The sequence below is a fragment of the Alexandromys fortis genome, unplaced genomic scaffold (genome assembly GCF_014885135.2).
Source record: "Alexandromys fortis isolate MF-2015 unplaced genomic scaffold, M_Fortis_MF-2015_v1.1 scaffold_10, whole genome shotgun sequence".
Classification (NCBI taxonomy): Eukaryota; Metazoa; Chordata; class Mammalia; order Rodentia; family Cricetidae; genus Alexandromys; species Alexandromys fortis.
In genome coordinates, this window is record NW_026067895.1 from 16,058,339 (window position 1) to 16,080,998 (window position 22,660).

At 38.9% G+C, this 22,660-nt stretch overlaps 1 protein-coding gene across 3 annotated transcripts in view; it reads left to right on the forward strand.

Annotated features, from left to right (window-relative positions):
- Positions 1-22,660, forward strand: part of A1cf (APOBEC1 complementation factor) — a 79,727-nt gene that overhangs the window by 30,566 nt on the left and 26,501 nt on the right. For all 3 annotated transcript variants that reach the window (XM_050157274.1, XM_050157284.1, XM_050157289.1), the window contains 3 exons: positions 7,127-7,261; positions 9,626-9,756; positions 22,381-22,619. In XM_050157274.1, the coding sequence (XP_050013231.1) occupies positions 7,127-7,261; positions 9,626-9,756; positions 22,381-22,619 (505 nt within the window). The remainder of the gene's footprint in view (positions 1-7,126; positions 7,262-9,625; positions 9,757-22,380; positions 22,620-22,660) is intronic.

The window sequence follows — 22,660 nt, forward strand, 5'->3', positions numbered from 1 at the left end:
TACAACGAAAGAAGTGGTCAGCGTGGGGACCACAGAGGTGACTAGTTGCCTTCACCTGCTCTGGCTCAGAAAGAGGCAGGTAGAAAAATCAGAGTAACATTGACTTCGTATTTTCCATCGCTGGACATCAACCATAAAGACAGAGATAGAAACTGGACCTCATGGTAAAACATAGCTTGTTGGTCCTTCCCCTTCTGCTGTCTGCTCTCACTACCTCCTCCTTCCTGGGCTTAGACCACATAGCCACATATGATGAGTCCAATTCTTGGAGACAAGAGCTTCTGCATGCTGGTGTCTCCAGGCACTCACAGGCCAGTTTTAATTTAAAGCTCAGAGGAGCCTTGCTTCTTCTAGATAGAGATGATGGTGTCGTGTGGAAGCCTCCAAATGAGTGAACAGTTCTGTAAGGCCCTTTGTGAGTGGGTCAACATCTGTGGGAACTCCATCATCCCAGGAAATACATGTGTTCCTGCCACTGTTTTCAAATAGCCATGAGTCGCTCCTTAAATACCTTAATAGAAACCTAGCACAAGAGATCTTCCACAGAAGAATCAATATCATCACAAGCTAGGCATTGTGGTGCTGTCCCTCAGACTAGAGGCAAAAAGCTGCTCTATTTCATCAGTTTCAAAATTAGTGTGCACTTCATGACCCAAATGCTGAGAGACACACACACAGGGTTTTTAACTAAGTGCTATTTATTTTTATAAAGTATCCTTTGATATACACATAACTTTATCATTGATCAAAAATGAAAGCAAACTTGATCTCTGAGCTGATGTGCTTGCTTTGCATAAAGAATTAAATCTTGGCTGAAAATTTGGAACTGAAAGGCACAGAACATTATTAATGGTTTTCAGAACTGATTGATATTTTGATTTTGTAATTACCAGTGCTGAGAATGCCTCATCATAAACACGCATAGTACAAAATAGCAGAGATCAGGCCATTTCCGAAATGGTTGGAAATTGTGTCCCAAAAGCAAGCCAAAATTCATCTAATGATTATTTTATGAAACTTGAGTCAGTAACTCAAACAGAAATTTTAAAACTCAAACATTCTGACATCATAAAGTTCAAAGATATGCTAATTTAATGCTCACGTGCTGAGGGATGACGGTAAGCAAATGTTGTCGTTTCCCGTAATTAAACATTATGTTTTATCAAATGAGAAAATTCTGTACATAAGTAAAACACACTACAATTTGTAACTTATGATAGTTTTGAATCTGAGCCCAGATGTATCAGGTAGTGCAAAATATTTGAAGCATTTAAACTCAAGCTTTCTCTAAAAAAATAACTTGTGCCTTATAAAAAATTTTTAGCTATCCACAGGGATACTAAATTCAATAATAGACAAAAACAGTAATCAGAAAATGTGTTCTTATCACTCAGTGGCATTGAGTGGCTTCGTGGCACACACAATGGGCAGCGCATATGTTGTGTGTTAGCAACCAAGGCTGCAGAAAGGTTCAGGATACAATGCAGGTGAGCTCTCCCGGAAACACCTAGGATTCATCACGCATTTGATTTTGAATTTGTTTATAGTTGTTGAATGTTGAGAAACTTTTTTATGCCAAATTTTTCCGTACGCCATGTTTATTGACAAAACTCCACTTGTAGGTCACTATCTGTAGTTTAACAAGCTGAGGCTACTGGCTAAATTACAGACTGTAAAAGCCCAAAGCACATGACAGTGTCTGCAAGTCCTTTACTGATTTGTATCTAAAATATGAGCGGCATCTAGATATTGGAGAAATACATCAAGACATGTGCCCAGAACCACAGGTGAGCAGAGCACAGGAAGCAAATCTCAGACCTCAAAAGGGAAGCATGTGGTTTGAAGCCCATCATTGTACAAACTTCTCTACGGGATGTTAGCTGGTCGCTGAAGCCAGTTGTCACTTTATATGCTCTCTTATATAGGAAGAAAAACTTGTGATCAGAATACATTTTCGGGTTTCTGATTTTGTCTGTTCTTGAATTAATATCCCTGTCGGTGGGCAAAAACTTTGTAAGGTATAATTTTTTATAGAAAGTTTGACTTTGAATGCTTTAAATATTTTGCAACACATGCTCCACAAAAGTAAAGAAGTATCAAGAGATTGCATTAACAGAGCAAATTTGATTTTTTTAGAGTTTTCTTTCTTCCTTATGATATTACTGATAACTTAAAATGAAGATGGGACTTTTTACCAAAGCGATGGACCTTCAGCAGCCTTCAGAAAAATAATATTTAATATTATCTTGCATATACATGTATGGATTATAAAAATGACTAATAAGGATAACAACACCAAAATTGATAGTATATAGGTTAATTATGCACACACACACACACACACACAACCTCCCAGTCTAACCACAGATGGTGGTATATACATCTAATCACAGTATTCAGGAGCCTGAGGCAAGAGGATAACAAGTTACAGGCCAGCCTGGAATACCTAGTATTATGTGAGACACTGTCTCACAAGAGGAAAAATAAACTATAGCAAACAAATAATGATTCTTATAGAGAATTAACTTTATATATTTTTATATAAAATCACAAAACAAATATCCACTATAGTACTGTTTGTTGATCCAAGGCAACAAATCTACATTTTAATATATTTTAATTAAGGCCTATGATACTTCCTTAGCTTATAATGAGAGACCTGTAATGCAAGCAGAATATAAAAAATACTGTATAATAAAATCTTTTAATGGATCTTAAAAATTGATAGCTGTGAACATACATTGTAGACTCATGAATCTCAGCAAGTACAATCTAGACAGATGTTCTCAATGCATTGGTGCCAATGCTGGCAACCATGCAGAAGTGCTGGCAGCTAGAAATGCCACCATGGATAGATCAACTGGCCAGCATCTGCAATAACAGGTGTGAAAATAAATACAAATAGTCAGGTGGAAATATATATATATATATATTCCATGTCTCAAAGACCAGGTCTCTCCTAAATTTATGATCTCTTCTTCATTATTGTTACGTACATATATATGAGCACTGCTAAATGAACTCAATATATTATATATCATATTATATATGCATATATTACATATATAGCATGCTATATATGTACATGTATTCAAATTGCACAAGATTCCATACCTAGATGCTGATGGAAGTTTGGATTTGGGGATCCAGGTTAAAGGAAATCTTATATGAATGAAATCTAAAAGCACCTCACAGATTTATAGTGACAAGAAAATGTACCCACAATCACCGAGTGCTCAACATTCAAGTTTGAACTGTTACAAATTTTGCGCCAGAACTCAATTTTATTGCTACTAAAAATTACAGCCATCCAAGCTGCAAGGAAAGCTAGAAAAGCAAAGAGCTGACATTTTCACATCCACCAGAAGGTAGAATTTCCCAGTATGATAGGCTCTGATGCACAGTGGACAAAATAACAGTTTACTTTCAGCATTAATTCTTAGATTTATTGTGCAGGATGACCTACTAAACAAAGTTACCTAGTTTTAGCCGAGGTCAAGAAGATGCTAGCCATAATTTCATAATGAAGAACTTGAACTATCTGTGGAGGAGGAAATTCTGACCACTCTTGACATAAGCTAAGTTCCTAGGCAGCCTCAGTATGCAATACTTAAAAAAGAAACAGTATTCATAACTAGAATTGAGTACTCAAATTTTAATTAGACAGTTCAAAGTTTTCTACCTATTTATGTGGGTGTGGAAACAGAAAACGTTGGGAAAACCTAATTGTAAAGAAAGGTAAAAGTTCCCAGAGTTTGATAAACATCCTCTCACATTAAAAAAAAAAAATCCTCTAAAGTATTTCGAATCTGTTTCCTAAACTATTAATATGTTTGGGTTGCTGAGGAGAATGAGGCCCTGAGGATACCAGCCAGAAGAGAAAGGCACAGTTTTAGTCTGGCTTTACCTATTTTAAACTCCTCAGCTATAAAAACAGGGCCTGGCATATCAGTCCACTCTCCTTTCAGAGCAATGGACAGCTATTCTGACCCTGTGACTAATGCCTAGTGCCTGCCTCAAATTGCTCCGGGCTTCTCCTGCTGCCACATTCCAGGCATATTGGGTGGTTTCCAGGGCAAATGTTCCCCATTGCATGAACTTCAGGCCATCTCTAAACTGGTTGGAATCATCAAACCCCACGGCTATTATTGGGTATTCTTCATGTGTTTATAGAAACCACAAAAAAACACAATTAACAAGCTTCTAAAGCATGTAAGCAATGAAGCGCTCATACCCATAACATACACATTATTATTTTTAGCAACTACAGTGATCAAGACAATATAAGTGAGACTTAGAAAGGTCACTCTGTTCATTGCTTATTTCTTTTCAATTCAAAGGAAACTCATGTAATCAACAATCCCAGAAGAGCCACTTTGCCATTATAGAATATGAGTTTGATTCCCTCAGTCTGAGGGGTGAAAATATTGGCCACATTTATACTGTGTATTCTAACGATCAGTTAGGTATTATAAATATCTGAGATGCACAGGAAAGAATGTAGGAAGGATAGTCATCACCCAAATGGAAAGATTTGGCCTAGGGAGGGAATGGTGACCAGAACTAATAATACACCCCTCTGTATAAACCAGTGTGAGATATGTTCTTCCCAAAATTTTGTGTAATTGAATGACTGGATGTTGGAAAGAGTTTTAAGTGAGGCAGGGCACTTTCTGATTAATGGCAGGAAAAACATTTTTATTTGTTGAGTGTAACATCTGTATTGATCATGAGCCCTAGGCTTTCCAACATTAAGGCCACAATATATAGGGATTAAGGTGATGAACCCCGGCTGACTTCCTGTGTTCAAACCCTAGCTTCTCTATTTAACAACTTTGTGACCTCGAGAAACTGCTTCCAGACCTCGTGTCTTCTGGGACAGCAATAGCTCCTGCGCCATGCCTCTGCTCTGTGTGTAGGACACTACGTGCATGCAGGAGCTGATATCCATGTATTAGTTAGAACACCAGAAAATAAAGCTTTGGCCATCATCACAAATATTAAATAGATATGTTTAGAAAACTCTCAGTGAAGATATAGATACCACATTCTTGTGGGGGGATAGTTTTTGTTGTTTTTTAAGTAAGATGAAGTATGTCATTTCTCGGGTTTGTTGGTGATATTAAAGTTTTGTTGCTAGATAATCCTTTAAGAGTTTAGGGTAAGAAATTACAAGCACTCTGTAAGCAAAGCTCGAAAGATTTAGTATGATGAAACATGCCCAATGGTTTGAAGCAAAAGTAACCAAGACAATGCATCCTTTCATCTTACTATTTAAAACAACATCATATAAATTTACTCTGAATGAAAAGGTGACTCTGACTACGGACATCATTTAAAGACTGTGATGCAAAGAGTGTTAGTTCAAATACTAACAAAATAATTGAAAGCTGGCTGGGCAGATGGTTTAGTGGTTAAGACCATGGACTGCTCTTCCAGAGGACCCAACTTCAATTCCCAGCACCAACATGGCAGCTCATAACTGTCTGTAACTTCAGTTCTGAGGTACCCACACCCTTATACATGTATTCATCCAGACAAAACACTATTGCTCATGAAATAAAAATAAATAAATCATTTTAAATAATAAATAAATATTGGAAACTGAAGTTGGTATAGAGAGAGCCTAGAAGTGATATTACAAGCTGCTTTATTTTCCTTGTAAACAATAAGCAGGCACCTCACCAAGCAAAGTCTTTAAACTGAAACAAATCTTTCAAAAGTATACACAGAAAAAACATTTGGAAAGGCAGATCAAAGCTTCTGCGAGTAATTATTTTTGAGGATGAGGGGAGTGATCTATTGGGGCATTTTTCTTTCCGCTCCATAGATAATGTTTGTTACACAACACTATACATCCTGGCACAAAACTATCTAATCTATTAACGGTGACTTTTGCAAAGAACGCCAGCATCTGAGTCCTTTACGAAAACGCAATGGTCTGGAGTGCCAACCGTGCTGAAGGGCGCTGTAGCCTTTTCATCGTCCTCCAGCGAATGAGCTTCAGCAGATCAGCAGTGCCAGACTGTGCCCATACTGTGGATAGTTGGCACTGGAGGAAAATGCCAGAGTCATTTCTCTCAAAAAAAAAAAAAAGAACATCTATTAAGTCTGAGAGAAGTATAAAAGCCAGTGCTCTTTGGACTGAGAACATCGTTGCTCCCCACATAAAGAGGCAGCATTAGGAAACATCTTACAAATACTGTCATCTTTGGAAGGAGGCTGAAATCTTTCAGCAGCAGTTGTCCCCCCGAATTAACCAGCTTGCATCTCCAAGTGTTAATATCCATGTTTTACTGTTTAGATGGTCTTTCTATTGTTTGGATTAGGAGGGAGAAGAAAGGAATTAATAACAGCTGAGCATTGATTCCAGGCTAAGGGCCAATCTTGCCTATTTGATGCAGGTTACCCTCGGGAAAGGCTACTGTCACCCCCACTTTGCACATGAGAAAACTGAGGACTGAGAGGTTATTTCCCTGAAGTTCTATAGCTAGTGAGTAATGAATTGAATCAAAAACGTTCCAGTTCTAAGTGTGCCGCCACTCCACACAACCAGGAGGCTAAATCAGAGCCCAGACCGCAGTGACAGTCAGAACCCTAGATGCCTTTCAGATGCTCATACAACAGCAGAACGACCTGTCTCCTCAATTGTTAAGAAACTGGGACTGAGCTATTTTACTACAATAAAATGAAATGACAAAAATAATTTCTTAAAACAAAAAACAATACAAAGCCACAGACTCTGTCTCTTTGCCCAGACCTGTAGTGGGTTCTGAACCACTCCGCTGTATTAGAGCACAGCCTCTCATTCTAAAACATTGTAACTGGTGAGAAATTGTGTAAAGACATCGGCGAATACCTTCGTGTGATGCTCAGCACTTCACAGGTGTCAGTCATGTTTATCTTGAGCAAGTCTTTGAGGCAGAGAAGTGTTAAGATTCGCATGGACATAGACAAGTCTTTAATTTTTATCTTCTTCGTCAACTACGATTACTCAACAATGACAAATATTTCCTAAAATAATCCTTAATCAAAATGATTTTTTTCAAAAAAAAATGAGAAAAACAAGGTAAAGGTTTTAATGTTTTCTTCTCTCCCTCATACACTATCCTCCCTGGACACACAGGAAAATGGACAAAGAAAATATGGAGGTCCTCCACCGGGCTGGGATGCTGCACCCCCAGAAAGGGGCTGTGAGATTTTTATTGGAAAACTTCCCCGGGACCTTTTTGAGGATGAACTCATTCCATTGTGTGAAAAAGTAAGTCCAAATTTAATTTCTCCTTTCAGGTGAAAAATATTATTCTCTTTAGTTAGCTTTAACTATTTTTCAACTTTAAAAAAAAATCTCTCTGTGAAACGTAAGTATATAATGTGTGTGTGATTATGTTTTTGTGTGTAAGTGTGGATGAAAGCAACGCAACACATGTGTGGTGGTCAGAAGACAGCATCAGTGTCTGTCTTCACCTTATATTTTGTTTAAGTCAGGGTCTTTGATTGTTCACTACTGCATACACAAGTCTACCTAGCTCACGAGCTTCCAGATTCTCCTGTCTCAGCTTCCCAGCTCAGTGTGGAAGCTCTGGGATTACAGATGTATGCTGTTGCATCTGGATTTGTCTAGGTCCTCATACTTACAGAGCAAGCACGTCACCCATTGTGCCATCTCCCCAGTGCCCAGTTTGATGATTCTCTCCCACATCTCTCACATCAGCTATGGACAGCATTAAAATGACAAGATTTCCTGAGTAAACTGGGAGCATGGGGACCATGAGAGAGAATTGAAGGGGAGGGGAGAGGAGAGGAGGGGAGCAGAGAAAATCGTACAGCTCAATAAAATCAGTTAAAGAAAGAAAGAAGGAAGGAAGGAAGGAAGGAAGGAAGGAAGGAAGGAAGGAAGGAAGGAAGGAAGAAAGAAAGAAAGAAAGAAAGAAAGAAAGAAAGAAAGAAAGAAAGAAAGAAAGAAAGAAAGAAAGAAAGAAAATCTTCCCATCGTCTAATGGCTGTCCCCTTATTACTAGTGCCTTTGCCCGGATCTTTGTCTTGTTGCACGGATAACTTGAATGACTATTGCTGACAGTTCTCAAATTCATATCTCTTCCCCCATTTCTCTCCTAGCAGCTGAATCACTGCAAATCCCAAGTATCTAACAATACAGGACAGTGAAGCAATCCATCAAACATTAAGATACTGCTGCAACTTGACATCTTAATATGACTTATAAAGTGCAGCATTTCATGTAGGAAATTATGTATGCCTGCCTGGATTAAGTTTGTGTATTATACATATTGATTCAAGTAAAATTTTCTTCTGCAGGTAGAATTGAATATCTTAATATACTGAACAGATTAAAAACATGGTTACCCAATGTCCCTATGTGATTACTAAAGAAAATATTTCCCTAGTTCCATATGGCATTTTAATACTAAACTCAAAATTATAGAAAAATACAATCTTAAAGTTAATTTTAATACATTGCCAGGTGTGTTTTTCCAGAAAGCACATTGAGCCTGAGAATTTGGCTCATCCCCTAAATGGCAAAAATTAATTGCCACCATGTGCAGCCTCTGGTTCGGAGCCACTGATTTTATACAGTTAATCTCAGATAGCATAAGAAAAATCCTGTACATTCTCCTAATTTTTAACATGAAAATGAGAATAGATGACATATGAAACAGGAAAAATGTTCACTCTTCCACCAAGAAGAAATAGATGCTCCTCAGTGAGTTCTTTGGAGTAGAGTAGAGTGAGGCGAAGCAGAGGGCCGTCAAGAGCTGAAGTACATGCAGGCTTACTGGCATCTCTCCCCACGTAGCCAGTGTATGTATTTGGACCACCCTGCTTATCAAAGCTAGGGATAATAAACTGCTTAGTCTGGATTAGTTCGAGATAGTTGGAGTACAGGAGAAGGACAATAAGGACAAGCAGAAGAGTGATAGACAGGTAGATGGAAAACAGACTACTTTGCTAAGAGGTTCTGATCCTCTGTCAGTTGTATTGAGGATTGCATTCATTTCCAACCTAGAAACTGCTAAAATAAGAAACGTCCCTAAGAGATACACTATATTCATTCTGACATCATGGCAGTGGGAAAAGACAGCCGGGAAGTTAGTTTAGCAAGGTCCCAAATGAGTACCCTTGTTTCCTGTTTTATATGTCAGTGACAGACTATAGCCAAGTAAAGGTCAATCCACAGAGACATTAGAAGACAACCCAGAAGGCTTGGGTGGATCTAAGAAGAAGCTGTACTTCTGATGACAAATGCACTTTTGGCTCCCCAAGACGCTACATAAATCTCCACATAGTTGTATGACAAAAGGTCATTTGCTCAGGCAAAAGCACATTTCGTTAGCGGAGACTGAAATGCCATTTCTCCTTATTTTCATTATTTAACTTGGCTTTTCCCATGAGTTAGATAATTAATCTGAATCCACTATAAAAGTATGCAAGCCATTCCCATGGTTACAAATGCCAAACACGGCAGGAGGCAGTTCAGCAAGCATCTTGTGTGTGTTGTGTGTGTGTGTGTGTGTGTGTGTGTGTGTGTGTGTGCGCGCGCACGTGCGCACATACACTTGGGAGTATAAATATGTAAATAGAAATGTTCTGTTTCTATTCATTACAGATTGGTAAAATTTATGAAATGAGAATGATGATGGATTTCAATGGCAACAATAGAGGCTATGCATTTGTAACATTCTCAAATAAGCAGGAAGCCAAGAATGCAATCAAGCAACTTAATAATTATGAAATTAGGTAAGTTCCTCATCTTCTAAACTCAAACTGGATCCAGAAATTCACCTGTGTCGAGTTTACATAATAGAGTATGTGCACAAGCCAGCCAAGCTGAAATAAAAAGCTAGATCATTCTTTGAGGAAAATGATCTGGTTAAACATTTATTTAATCTCATTATTGTATGGGGTGCTAAAGTTCACAGAGATAAAATTTATTAATTAACTAATTTCATTAATATGTACTGAATACTGCTTAAGAGAATGGAAATACATCAAGGTATTCTCTGTTCCCATAGGACACAAATGCAAAAGATGAAATAAAGAACTTGAAAACAGAAAAGCAAGGAGGAATAGGTTGTGTGAAGATAATGTTTCTTAAATTTGGTTGTTTTAAGAACATGCTGTCCGGGAAAGTAAAATATGGTCTGATATTTGGATGAAAAATTCAGTCAGGACAGTCAGACCCCAAATAAGGTTATTAAAGGGAAAGGCAACAAATTGCAAGTACAAAATTCCTCAAATTAAAACAAATTTGATGTTTGACATGTTTGAAAGACAGAAAGAAAATTTAGAGGAGGAAAAGAGAGAAGATGGTTAAAAGCAGTACAGTTGGAGAGCATCATCCCTCCTGAAGAATCTGAATTTATTGATATAAAGATCTGGAATTGGAAAAGAATTTGAATTAGCTTTATGTGTTTGAAAGCATTGTCATGAGCATAGGGTAGACAGCGGGCTGAAAGAGGGAAACCATGTAGAAAATTGAGGCACATTCTAGACCTAGACAAGCAAAGACAGAAACTAGATGAGGAAATCACTAGCGAAAGTAACAGAAAGGGTCAAGAACTGGACGTACTGGGGAAGCTGTAAGAGGTGAAAGTGAGGACTATATATGGCTTTTTGGTTTTTTTGGCTTTGGGTTTTGGGATTATTTTTTGGTTTTCTTGTTTTTTCAGTTTTTTTAAATTTTTTTTAAAAGAAAACTATCTTTTTTTCATTGTACAATCCAAGTTCCTACTCCCTCCTCTCCTCCCACTCCCTGCACACATCCTCCCACCCCACCCCCATCCAATCCTCAGAGACGGTAAGGCACATTGCTTTGGAAAAGGTCCAAGGACCTCCCTACTATATCTAGACTGAGCAAGGTGTCATCCAAAGAGAATAGGTTCCCAAAAAGCCAGTACATGCAGTAGGGATAAATCCTAGTGCCCAGCCGAGAAACTGTCAACCACATTCACAGGGACTAGTTTGGTCCTATGATTGTTCCTTCCCAGTCTGGCTGGAGTTGGTGGACTCCCATTAGCTCAAGTAGACTGTTTCAGTGAGTGTCCCCATCATGATCATGACCTCTCTGCTCATATTCTCATTCCTCCCACTCTTCAACTGGACTTTAGGAGCTCAGTTCAGTGCTCCGATGCAGGTCTCTACCTGTTTCCATCAGTTGCTAGATGAAGGTTCTATGATGATATTTAAGATATTCATCAGTCTGACTACAGGACAAGTCAAGATAAGGCCCCTTCTCCTCTATTGCTTAGGGTCTTAGCTGGGTTTATCCTTGTGGATTCCTGGGAATTTTTCTAGAGCCAGGTTAGCCAGGTTAGCCAGGTTTCTTGCTAACCCTATCATGGCTTCCTCAATCATGATATCTCTTTCCTTGTTCTTATGTCAGTCCTTTCTCCTTCTCAACTATCCCATTCCCTCAACTTCTCCTCACCTCTCCCCTTCTCCCTTCCTCTTCCTCTCTCCCCTCCTTTTTCCCCCACTGCCATACTCCCAATTTTGTCAGGTGACCTTGCCTGTTTCCACTTTCCATGTGGATTTATATATGTTTTTCTTAGGGTTCACCTCACTATTTAGCTTCTCTAGGATCATAAATTATAGGCTCAATATCCTTTGTTTATAGCAAGTACCCACTTATGAATGAGTACATACCATATTCATCTTTTCGGGTCTGGGTTACCTTACTCAGGATAGTGTTTTTCTAATTCCATCCATTTACTTGCAAAATTCAAGAGTCATTGGTTTTGTTGTTGTTGTTGTTGTTTGTTGTAATAAGGTAGCGGCTGGGCTGTGTCCCCAGCACCCTGGCCGCCTGCTAGCTTATGCCTGAAATAACAACACACAAACTGTATTCATTTAAAGACTGCTTGGCCCATTTCTATCTAGCCTCTTCTAGGCTAATTCTCACATATTAATTTAGCCCATTTCTAATCATGTGTGTAAGCACCCCAAGGTGCGCTTACCAGGAAGATTCTAGCCTACGTCCATCCTGGGTCGGAGTTGCCTGGGAGAGCAGAGCCTGGCGTCTCTGCTCCAGAGAGCAGAGCTGTCAAGTCTCTCTGGGAGCAGAGCAGAGTCTGAGCTCACTTCCTCTTCCTCCCAGCATCCTATTCTGTTTACTCCTCTCACCTATGTTTTAACCTATCAGGGCCAAGGAGTTTCTTTATTGCTTAACCAATGAAATCAACAGATTGATATATGACACTCCCACATCAGTTGTTGTTTTTTGTTTTGTTTTGTTTTTTACCGCTAAATAGTACTCTAATGTGTAAATGTGCCACATTTTCTTTATCCATTCTTCAGTTGAGGGGCATCTAGGTTGTTTCCAGTTTCTGGCTATTACAAATAATGCTGCTATAAACATAGTTTGTAGTATGATTGAGCATCTCTTGAGTATATGCCCAAGAGTGGTATTGCTGGATCCTGAGGTAGGTTGATTGCCAATTTTCTGAGAATCTGCCATAGTGATTTCCAAAGTGGTTGTACAAGTCTGCATTCTCACCAGCAATGGATGAGTGTTCCCCTTACTCCACATCCTCTCCAGCATAAGCTACATTGGTGTTTTTTTTATCTTAGCCATTCTGACAGGTGTAAGATGGTATCTTAGAATTGTTTTAATTTGCATTTCCCTGATGTCTAAGGATTAAATATTTCCTTAAGTATCTTTTGGGCATTTGAGGGTTTTTTGTTGTTGTTGTTGTTGAGAATTCTCTGTTTATTTTTGTACCCCATTTTTCAATTGGGTTATTTAAAATTTTGATGTCTAATTTCTTGAGTTCTTTATATATATTGGAGATAATTCCTCGGTATGATGTGGGCCTGGAGAAGATCTTTTTCCATTCAGTAGGGTGCCTTTTTGTCTTATTGATGGTGTCTTTTGCTTTACAGAAGCTTCTCAATTTCAGAAGTTCACATTTCTTTGTTGTTGCTCTCAGTGTCGGTGCCACTGGATTATATTTCAGAAGTGGTCTCCTGTGCCCATGCATTAAAGACCACTTCCCATTTTCTCTTCTATTAAGTTCAGTGTGGTTGGATTTATATTGAGGTCTTTAACCCATTTGGACTTGAGTTTTGTGCATACAGAGAGATAGGGATCTATTTTCATTCTTCCACATGCTAACATCCAGTTATGCCCACACCATTTGTAGAGGATACTTTCTTTTTTCCATTGTATTATTTTATCTTCTTTATCAAAAATCAGGTGTTTATAGGTATATGGATTAATAATCTGGGTCTTCAGTTCAATTTCATTGGTCAACCTCTTTGTTTTTATGCCAGTACCAAACTGTTTTCATTTCTGTAGCTCTGTAATAGTTTAAAGTCAGGAATGGTGATGCCTCTGGAAGTTCCTTTATTGTACAGGATTGTTTTGGCTATCCTGAGTTGTTTGTTTTTCCATATGAAGTTGATTGTTGTTCTTTCAAGGTCTGTGAAGAATTGTGTTGAGATTTTGATGGTAATTGCACTGAATGTATAGACTGCTTTTGGTAGGATTGCCATTTTTACTATGTTGATCCTACCTATCCAAGAACGTGAGAGATCTTTCCATTTTCTGAGATCATCTTCAATTTCTTTCTTTAATGACTTAAAGTTTTTGTTGAATAGGTCTTTCACTTCTTTGGTTAGTGTTACCCCAAGATTTTATGTTATTTTATGTTATTTGTAACTATTGTGAAAGGTGATGTTTCTCTGGTTTCCCTCTCAGCTTCTTTATAATTTGTATATAGGAGGGCTACTGATTTTTTTTTTTAGTTGAACTTATATCCTGCCAAATCACTGAAGGTGTTTATCAGCTGTAGAAGTTTTCTGGTAGAGTTTTTGGGATCACTTATACACACTATCATATCATCTGCAAATAATGAAACTTTGAGTTCTTCCTTTCTGATTCGAATCCCCTTGCTCACCTTTTGTTGTCTTATTGCTATAGCCAGACTTTAAAAAAAAAACTATGTTGAAGAGATATGGAGAGAGTGAACAGCCTTGTCTTGTTCCTGATTTTAGTGGAATCGCTTTGAGTTTCTCTCCATTTAATTTGATGTTGGCTGTCGACTTGCTGTATATTGCTTTTATTATACTTAGGTATGTCCCTTGGATCCCTGACCTCTCCAAGACCTTTATCATAAAGGGGTTCGGACTTTGTCCAATGATTTTTCATCATCTAATGAAATGATCATAAAGGTTTTTTCCCTTTCAGTTTATTTATATGAAGGATTACATTGATAGATTTTCCATATGTTGGACCAGCCCTGCATCTTTGGAATGAAGCTGACTTTATCATATTGGATGATTTTTTTGGTGTGTTCTTGGATTCAGTTTGCCAGTATTTTATTGAGTATTTTTCACATCCATGTTCATGAGTGAGATTGGTCTGTAATTCTCTTTCTTGGTTGGGTATTTGTGTGGTTTGGTATAAGAGTAACTGTAGCCTCATAGAAAGATTTTGACAATGTTCCTTCTGCTTCTATTATGTGGAATACTTTGAGGAGCATGGGTATTAGCTCTTCCTGGAAGTTCTGGTAGAATTCTGCACTAAAACAATCTGGACCTGGGCTGTTTTGTTTTGTTTTTGTTTTGTTTTGTTTGGGAGTTTCTGATGACAGCTTCTATTTCCTTGGAGTTTATAGGTTTGTTTAAATTGCTCACCTGGTCTTAATTTAATTTTGGTATATGGTATCTATTTAGAAAATTGTCCATTTCTTTCACATTTTCTAATTTTATAGAGTACAGGTTTTGTAGTATGACCTAATGATTCTCTGAATTTCCTCAGTGTCTGTTGTTATATCCCCCTTTTCATTTCAGATTTCGTTAATTCAGATGTTTTCTCTCTGCCTTTTGATTAATTTGGATAAGGATTTGTCTATCTTGTTGATTTTCTCAAAGAACCAGCTCTTTGTTTTGCTGATTCTTTGTATTGTTTTATTGTTTTCTTTGTTTCTGTTTTGTTGATTTCAACCCTTAATTTGATTATTTCTTTTCTTCTGCTCCTCCTGGGTATGTCTGCTTCTAGAGCTTTCAGGTGTGCTGTTAAGTCACTAATGTGAGCTTTCTCCATTTTCTTTATGTGGGCACTTAGTGCTATGAACTTTCCTCCTAGCAACTGCTTTAATAGTGTCTCATAGGTTTGGTTATGTTGTGCCTTCATTTTCATTTGAATTCTAGGAAGTCTGTAATTTCTTTATTTCTTCCTCGACCCAGGGGTGGTTCAGTAATTCACTGTTCAATTTCCATGAGTTTATAGGCCTTCTATGAGTAGTACTATTGTTAAATTCTAACATTAATCCATGGTAATCTGATAAGACAAGGGGGTTACTCCGATTTTTTGTATCTGTGGAGGTTTGCTTTTTTACCGAGTATGTGACCAAATTTAGAGAAGGTTCCATGAAGTGCTGAGAAGAAGGTATATTCTTTTGTGTTTTGGTGGAAGGTTCTATAGATGTCTGTTAAGTCCATTTGATTCATGAAATCTGTTAGTTCTCTTATTTCTCTGTTAAGTTTCTGTCTGGTTGACCTGTCCATTTGTGAGAGTGGAGTGTTGAAGTCTCCCACTGTTAGTGTGTGGGGTTTGATGTGAGATTTAAGTTTTAGTAATGTTTCTTTTACATTTGTGGGTAATCTTTTATTACGGGCATAGATATTCAGAATTGAGACTACATCTTGATGGATTGTTCCTGTTATGGGTGTAAAGTGTCCTTCTCCTTCTCTTCTGATTGATTTCAGTTTTAAATTTATATGTTAGATATTAGGATAGCTACACCTGCTTATTTCTTAGGTCTATTTGATAGGAAAATCTTTTCCCAACTCTTTACTCTGAGGTAGTGTTTGTCTTTGAGGTTGAGGTGTGTTTCTTCTATATAGCAGAAGGTTGGATCTTGTTTATGTATCCATTCTCTTAGCCTGTGTCTTTTTATAGGTTAATTGAGTCCATTGATATTAAGTGATATTAATGACCAGTGGTTGTTAACTCCAGTTATTTTTTTTTTTTGGTGGTAGTGTTTGTGTGTTTCCCTTCTTTGAGTTGTGTTGGTGGAGGGTTGTCAGATGTCTGTGCTATTGTGGGTGTTGTTGGCTTCCTTAGGTTGAGGTTTTCCTTCTAGTATGTTCTGTAAGGCTGGGTTTGTGGAGACATATTGTTTAAATCTGTTTTTGTCATGGAATATCTTGTTTTCTCCATCAATGGTGAAAGAAAGCTTTGCTGGGTATTGCATCCATGGTCTCTTAGTGTCTGCAACACATCTATCTAAGACCTTCTGGCTTTCATGGTTTCCATTGAGAAATTATGTGTAATTCTGATAGGTTTACCTTTATATGTTACTTGACCTTTTTCCTTTGCAGAACTCAATATTTTTTCTTTATTCTGCATGTTTTCTGTTTTAATTATTATATGGCAAGGGGATCTTTTTTTATCCAGTCTATCTGGTGTTCTGTAAGCTTCTTGTACCTTCATAGGAATATCCTTCTTTAGGTTGGGAAAGTTTTCTTCTATAATTTTGTTGAATATATTTTCTGGGCCTTTGAGCTGGAATTCTTCTTCTACCCCTATTATTCTTAGGTTTGGTCTTTTCATGGTATCCCAGATTTCCTGGATGTTTTGTGTTAAGAATTTGTTGGATTTGCTGTTTTCTTTGATCAAAGAGTCTATTTCCTCTATTGTATCTTCAGTGCCTGAGATTCTTTCTTCTATCTCTTGAATTCTGTTGGTTATACTTCTCTCTATTGTTCCTGTTCATTTACCCAGATTTTCCATATCCAGAATTCCCTTGGTTTGTGTTAACTTTATTGCCTCTATTTCAGACTTCAAGTCTTAAACTGTTTGTTTCACCTGTTTGATTGTTTTTTCTTGGTATTCTTGGGTTTCTTTGAAAAATTTACTAATTTCTTCCATTTTTTTGTTTGTCTTTTCCTCCATTTCTTTAATGGAGTTTTTCATTTCCTCTTTATAGGTCTCCATCATTTTCACAATGTTTAAAGTTGTTTTCTTCGGCTAATTCTGGGTTAAGATGATCAAGTCTTCCTGTTGTGTGACCACTGAGTTCTTGTGTTGCCATGCTGCTTTTTAGATTGTTAGATTAATTCTTGCATTAGCGCCTACCCATCTCTTCCTTCAAATGAGGCTGGCAGTATCTTTACACCTTGTTCCAATTCTTGCAATGGCTGTCTGAATGTTTGGAGATTTATCTTGGTCTGCTCTGTACTGTCAATGTCTCAGGAAGCCTCTGAGATCTCTCTAAGCCTGCTTTCTTGATCTTCTCTCCTAGTTCGCTCCCTTGGTCCTCTCTCTTGGTCCCCTCAGTGTTTTAGCAAGCTCTTGATCCCTTCAGTATTGTATTGTAGCAAGCTCTTAGTCCCCTCAGTACTGTAGCAGGCTCTTAAGTCCCCTCAATATTGGAGCAAGCTGTGTTTCAGAGTTCCACCAAGGTTGCAGGAGAATAGGTGAGTTTGGGGGTGGGGTGGGACTCATAGCTTGGAGGGTCTGGTCAATGGGGTTGGGTTTGGGGGGGGCCTACCTGCAGGAAGGTCTCCTGCTGGCTGGCTAGAAAAGCCAAGAGAGTTGGGGGAGGGGTTCCTAGATATGGCATCTGATCTACTATAGCTGAACTTACAAGTGGTTGAGAGCTATCCTACATGGGCACTGGAAATGAAATTGGGTCCTTTGCGAGAGTACATACTCCAACCATTGACCCATCTCTCCAGCCCCAACTTTCACCTAAAATTTGGAGATTATATCCATTTCCTGGGTTTAATTGTAAAAATAATTCAAAGAATTTTGAAAACTTCAGAACATCATAACCTATAGATAATAAAAGTTATCACAGCTCAAGCCCAAGCCCAAGATCCAGTTTTCTACATTTACCCCTCTTCTGTGGTGCAGGTGGGACTTAAAATTGATGGAACCTTAAATCTGATAAATGCTGACAGAGTGGCTTTCTCTCTAATGTTTTCCTACTTATATGGAAGAACATCAGGCTACAAGCATCCTCATAATCCTGTGAAACAATGAACAACTAGCCTTGGGCTGTCCTGGAACTCACTCTGTAGCCCAGGCTGGCATCAAACTTATAGGGATCTGCCTGCCTCTGCCTCCCAAGTGCTGGGATTAAAGGTGTGAGCCACCACCTTCCAACTTCAGCTATGTGAAAACAACTGGGTGAGGCAACCTTTACTGCTTAGCTAGTTAGTCCTAAGGTTGAGTTCTAGAACAATCTGAGAGGAAGTGCAAATAGGCCTTCCCTCCCACACATACCCCTACCAACCCAAAAGAAATCTGTGTGGTGTGTAAAAGACTCTATCCACAATAAGAAAATATACGGGCATTTTTTTCCTTTGGCTTCTCGAAACATCACTTTTATCCTTACACTTGGCCACATCTCATAGTAATGTTCTAAATATTATACAAAAATAAAATACACTGGCAAATGTGGAATAGGCTATGCAAAACTATACTTTAGCCTGGCTTTTTAATATGAGTTATAAGAATTCATGTTGTTAAATGAAATCACAAATAAGAACATACAGGCATCTGGAGAGATAGCTCAGTGGTTAAAGAGCACCTGATGCTCCTGCAGCGGACCTGGGTTCGATTCCTAGCACTCACATGTAGAATAACAACTGTCTGTGACTCCAGTACCAGGGAATCTGACCTTATCTTATGGCTTCATAGGCACCAGGCACAAACATGGTACACACACATACATGCAGGTACTCATACATACACATAAAATTAAATTTAAAAAAATTTAAAATTATGCCATTTAAAAAAAAACCAGTCCAGCTAGATTGAGGTGGTCCTTCAAATGAACTCATATTCTAGTTATATGGTCTCGATGATGGGCAGACTCCCATCCCTTGGTCTTCTGTGACATGAACACGTTATCAGTAAAGGCTATCCCAGAGTGCCTTTTGAGTTGAAATCTCCATGGAATTGACTGATAGCTTGCTGGTTACCCATGGGGTCTGCCAAAACTATTGAAAATAGAAAATGTATGAAAAATAAAAACCATCATGCTACCAGGAAGATGGTTCATTAACAATCTCCTCTTTAATCTCACCCTCCTTTCTATAAAACTCACAGATGTCATAAAAATAAACTAAGATCGGGTACTTTCTGCATCTCAGAGGACCAGGTGCTCTGTAAGCTAACTTTCAATTGTGGTAGGGGTAAGTAGGGAAAAAAGAAAGGGTAAAAAAATATATATGATGACGAACTTGGAAAGAGAAAGTAGCCAAGATCATAGGCAATTGGAAGCCAGAAGCAAGGTAAAGGAACAGAGAACGTTTACAAATTACGATGTGAGATGAATTCAACATGAACTACTTAAGAAGAGACCCAGAGTTTTCTTGACAACTTCCACTCTGCCTTGGTCAGTCTGCCAGACAGAGAGCCTTTCTTCCAGAAAGGAACAAGAGACTGTGCTTTGCTGTCAGCCATTATTTCTCAGGGGATGAATGAGGCTATTACCCAGAAAAGACCTACGGTTATCATATCATCCTCCTCCCCATCAAATATTCACTGAGCATCCTCTGAATGCCTGGCTTCTGGAGACATTAAAGTCACGTCCTTAAATTGTGAGAAATTGTATTTTGTCTCCAGGCAATTCTGGGAAAGGATGTTGGCGAGTCACACAGTTTAGAAATTCTAGACTCTTCCTGCTAGCAGCTGATACCAGAACAGCCTACTCACCATCAAAAATATGATCTCTAAATAAATGAGAGAGGTATTTATGCTTTATTAAGTAAAATTTAAAATACACATGACTACGGCTAGGGATGTAACTCATTTGCTGAGCACGCACAAAGCCTGCATTTTAATCCAGGAACCACATCAACCAGTACGGTGCTATACAATTGCAATCCCCAAAGGGAGGCAAAATCGGGAGTTCATGGTCATAGTTGGTTATATAGTGAGTTTGGGGCTAGTAGCCTGAGCTCCTATCTAAATAAAATAGAACGAAATGAGAAAACAAAACAAACAAAACCAAAAAAAACAGGAAGATCACTTTATGTACCCCTTACCCAAGAAACGGCATTCTCTGGTAAATGTCAGCAGAGTGAGATGGGTCTGTCGATTCTGACTCCTGCCCTTGGCTCTTCAGAAAAGGGTAAGCAATAACCAGACAGTGACCCCTGGCAATCAAGAGCCCCCACTTCCAAGAAAAGCAGACTGATCTTCTACTTGCTTAGAGAAGACCTTTTCCTCATGATGAACAAGGAGTTTTTTTTTAAGGATACCTTACTGCCTTCAGTATATCAAGTTATTAATAATGTCCACAGTTTAATATTTAACACATAGAAAACATCAGAAAGCCAATAGTATAAAAATTAAAACTATTCATCAACAACCCTGGTGCCTAAGATACTATGTTGATATTTGACTGTCTTCCCAGACTTTCTATAATCTTTCATAAACAGAATGGCACCATGTATTTATTCTTATATTCTTTATTTTAAAAAAAAAAACCCTGAGCAATGTGATGTTGAATGCCTTTTAATTGCCAAACATGCTTCCATGTTACTATTGTTAGTAACTGCAGAGTGTCCTCCAGTGTGAAAGCCTGTCTTCTTTTTACTAGAGTTTCTTAACCAGAGGCCACAATGTTCACCCTTAAAAATACATTTAGAAGCCGGGCAGTGGCGACACAAGCCTTTAATCCCAGCACTCTGGAGGCAGAGGCAGGCAGATCTCTGTGAGTTCGAGGCCAGCCTGGTCTACAAGAGGTAGTTCCAGGACAGGAACCAAAAAAAGCTATGGAGAATCCCTGTCTCGAAAATTAAAAAAAAAAAAATTAGAAAGGAAGAAGACATTTTTGGATGACTTGACAATTGTTCACTGGCTTGGAGAGGTGGTACCGCAGTTAGGAGCACTTGCTGTTCTTGCTGATGGTCTGATTTGGTTCCCAGCAACCACATGGTGGTTGGCAACTGTCTGAAATGCCAGTCCAAGGAGATAAATTCCTCTTCTGTGCACATGCATGTGATGCACATACATATGTGAGGGCAAAATACTCCCACACATAAAACTAGGAAAGTGTTTTAAAAGAGCCAGGGATAATATACCATGGAACGCAATGAGACATTGTCTAGGTACCAGAAAATATCATCTCAACAAAACTGCCTTAGAACAGGCCTATGTTGGGAGACACTGCTCACTTACAGTTTGGATTTCTTAATTGATGGCAGCCACCTCCATACCTATGGCTTGGGCCTCACCATAGTTTGCTAGGGTCTATTCCAGTGAGGGTCTATTTAAGCAACAGTTATGTATGCTTAGCTTAAAACTTGCCAGCTACCCATGCCAGAGAAGACACCTTTCATCTTACCAACAGGCGACACCACAAAGTAGAATAAAGAGAGGCCCCAGGGCCAGTTTCACCTCTCAGAATTAATAAGACCTTATCGCTTAATTTCTAGGAATCTCAAGTTCATTTTTTGTAAAACAGAAATCACATCCATTTTGCTCATCTTGCAGGCTCTTTTGTGGGGGGAAAACGAACATAAGAAAATCATCTATTACAGACAAGAGACTATTTCTATTTTATTTTTATTTACTTTGTGTGTGTGCATGTGCACTCTGAATGTGGAGGTCAAACACAGCTCATGGGAATTCATTCTAGCCTTCTAGCATGTGAGTCCAGAGACAGAGCTCTCACCAATGTGTTTATTTGTTTGTTTGTTTGTTCTTGGTTTTGGGGTATTTTGAGACAGAATTTTTCTGTAGTTTTGGGGCCTGTCCTGGTATTAGCTCTTGTAGACCAGGCAGGTCTTGAACTCACAGAGATCCATCTGCCTCTGCCTCCCGAGTGCTGGGACTAAAGTAAAGGCATGAGCCACCACCGCCCAGCTCCAGTGGACTTATTAACAGGAGGCACCTTTATTTACTGAGCAAACTTGCTGGCTCTTTTCAATTTTGTTTTTATTGGGGGAGGGTTAATGCCAATCATATTAGAACAGTTTCTCAGCCTGAGGACAATATACATGAATCAGGAGGCGTGGCAAAACCCAGTGGCACAGTGTAAGTAGGTGAACTGAGGAACGGAGCCCAGTGTAGCAGCCTTGGTCCTGGGATACTGGGAAGTGATGAGAATGGACTGCACGTGGTGAACCCAGATCCAGCCTAAAGAAACCAGGCGATAATCAACTTTTCTCTCTTTTTCTTCTCTTAAATGTTTGGAAGTCAGTGGTCAAATCTACTATGCACTGCAAGGCCCTGGTTTCAAACCAGAGGAAAGAGGACAGGTCTGTCCGTCTGTACTGAAACGTTCTCGGACCTCTAATGAAAGCACACTGTCTGAAAGTGGTATACATTTGCAACCTCTGCCACCGCCCTCTGTTACACGCGGATTGTCACCTACAAAAACTGTTTCCCCCCCTTAGGAAGGGGCGTCTCCTGGGAGTCTGTGCTAGCGTGGACAATTGCCGACTGTTTGTGGGAGGAATCCCCAAAACCAAAAAGAGGGAAGAAATCTTATCAGAGATGAAAAAGGTCACAGAAGGAGTTGTTGATGTCATCGTCTACCCAAGCGCCGCAGATAAAACCAAAAACCGGGGATTCGCCTTTGTGGAATATGAGAGTCACCGCGCAGCCGCCATGGCTAGGAGGAGGCTGCTGCCAGGTAAGCGTCCTTCCAGCTTTGCTGTGTTCCACGCAGACTGC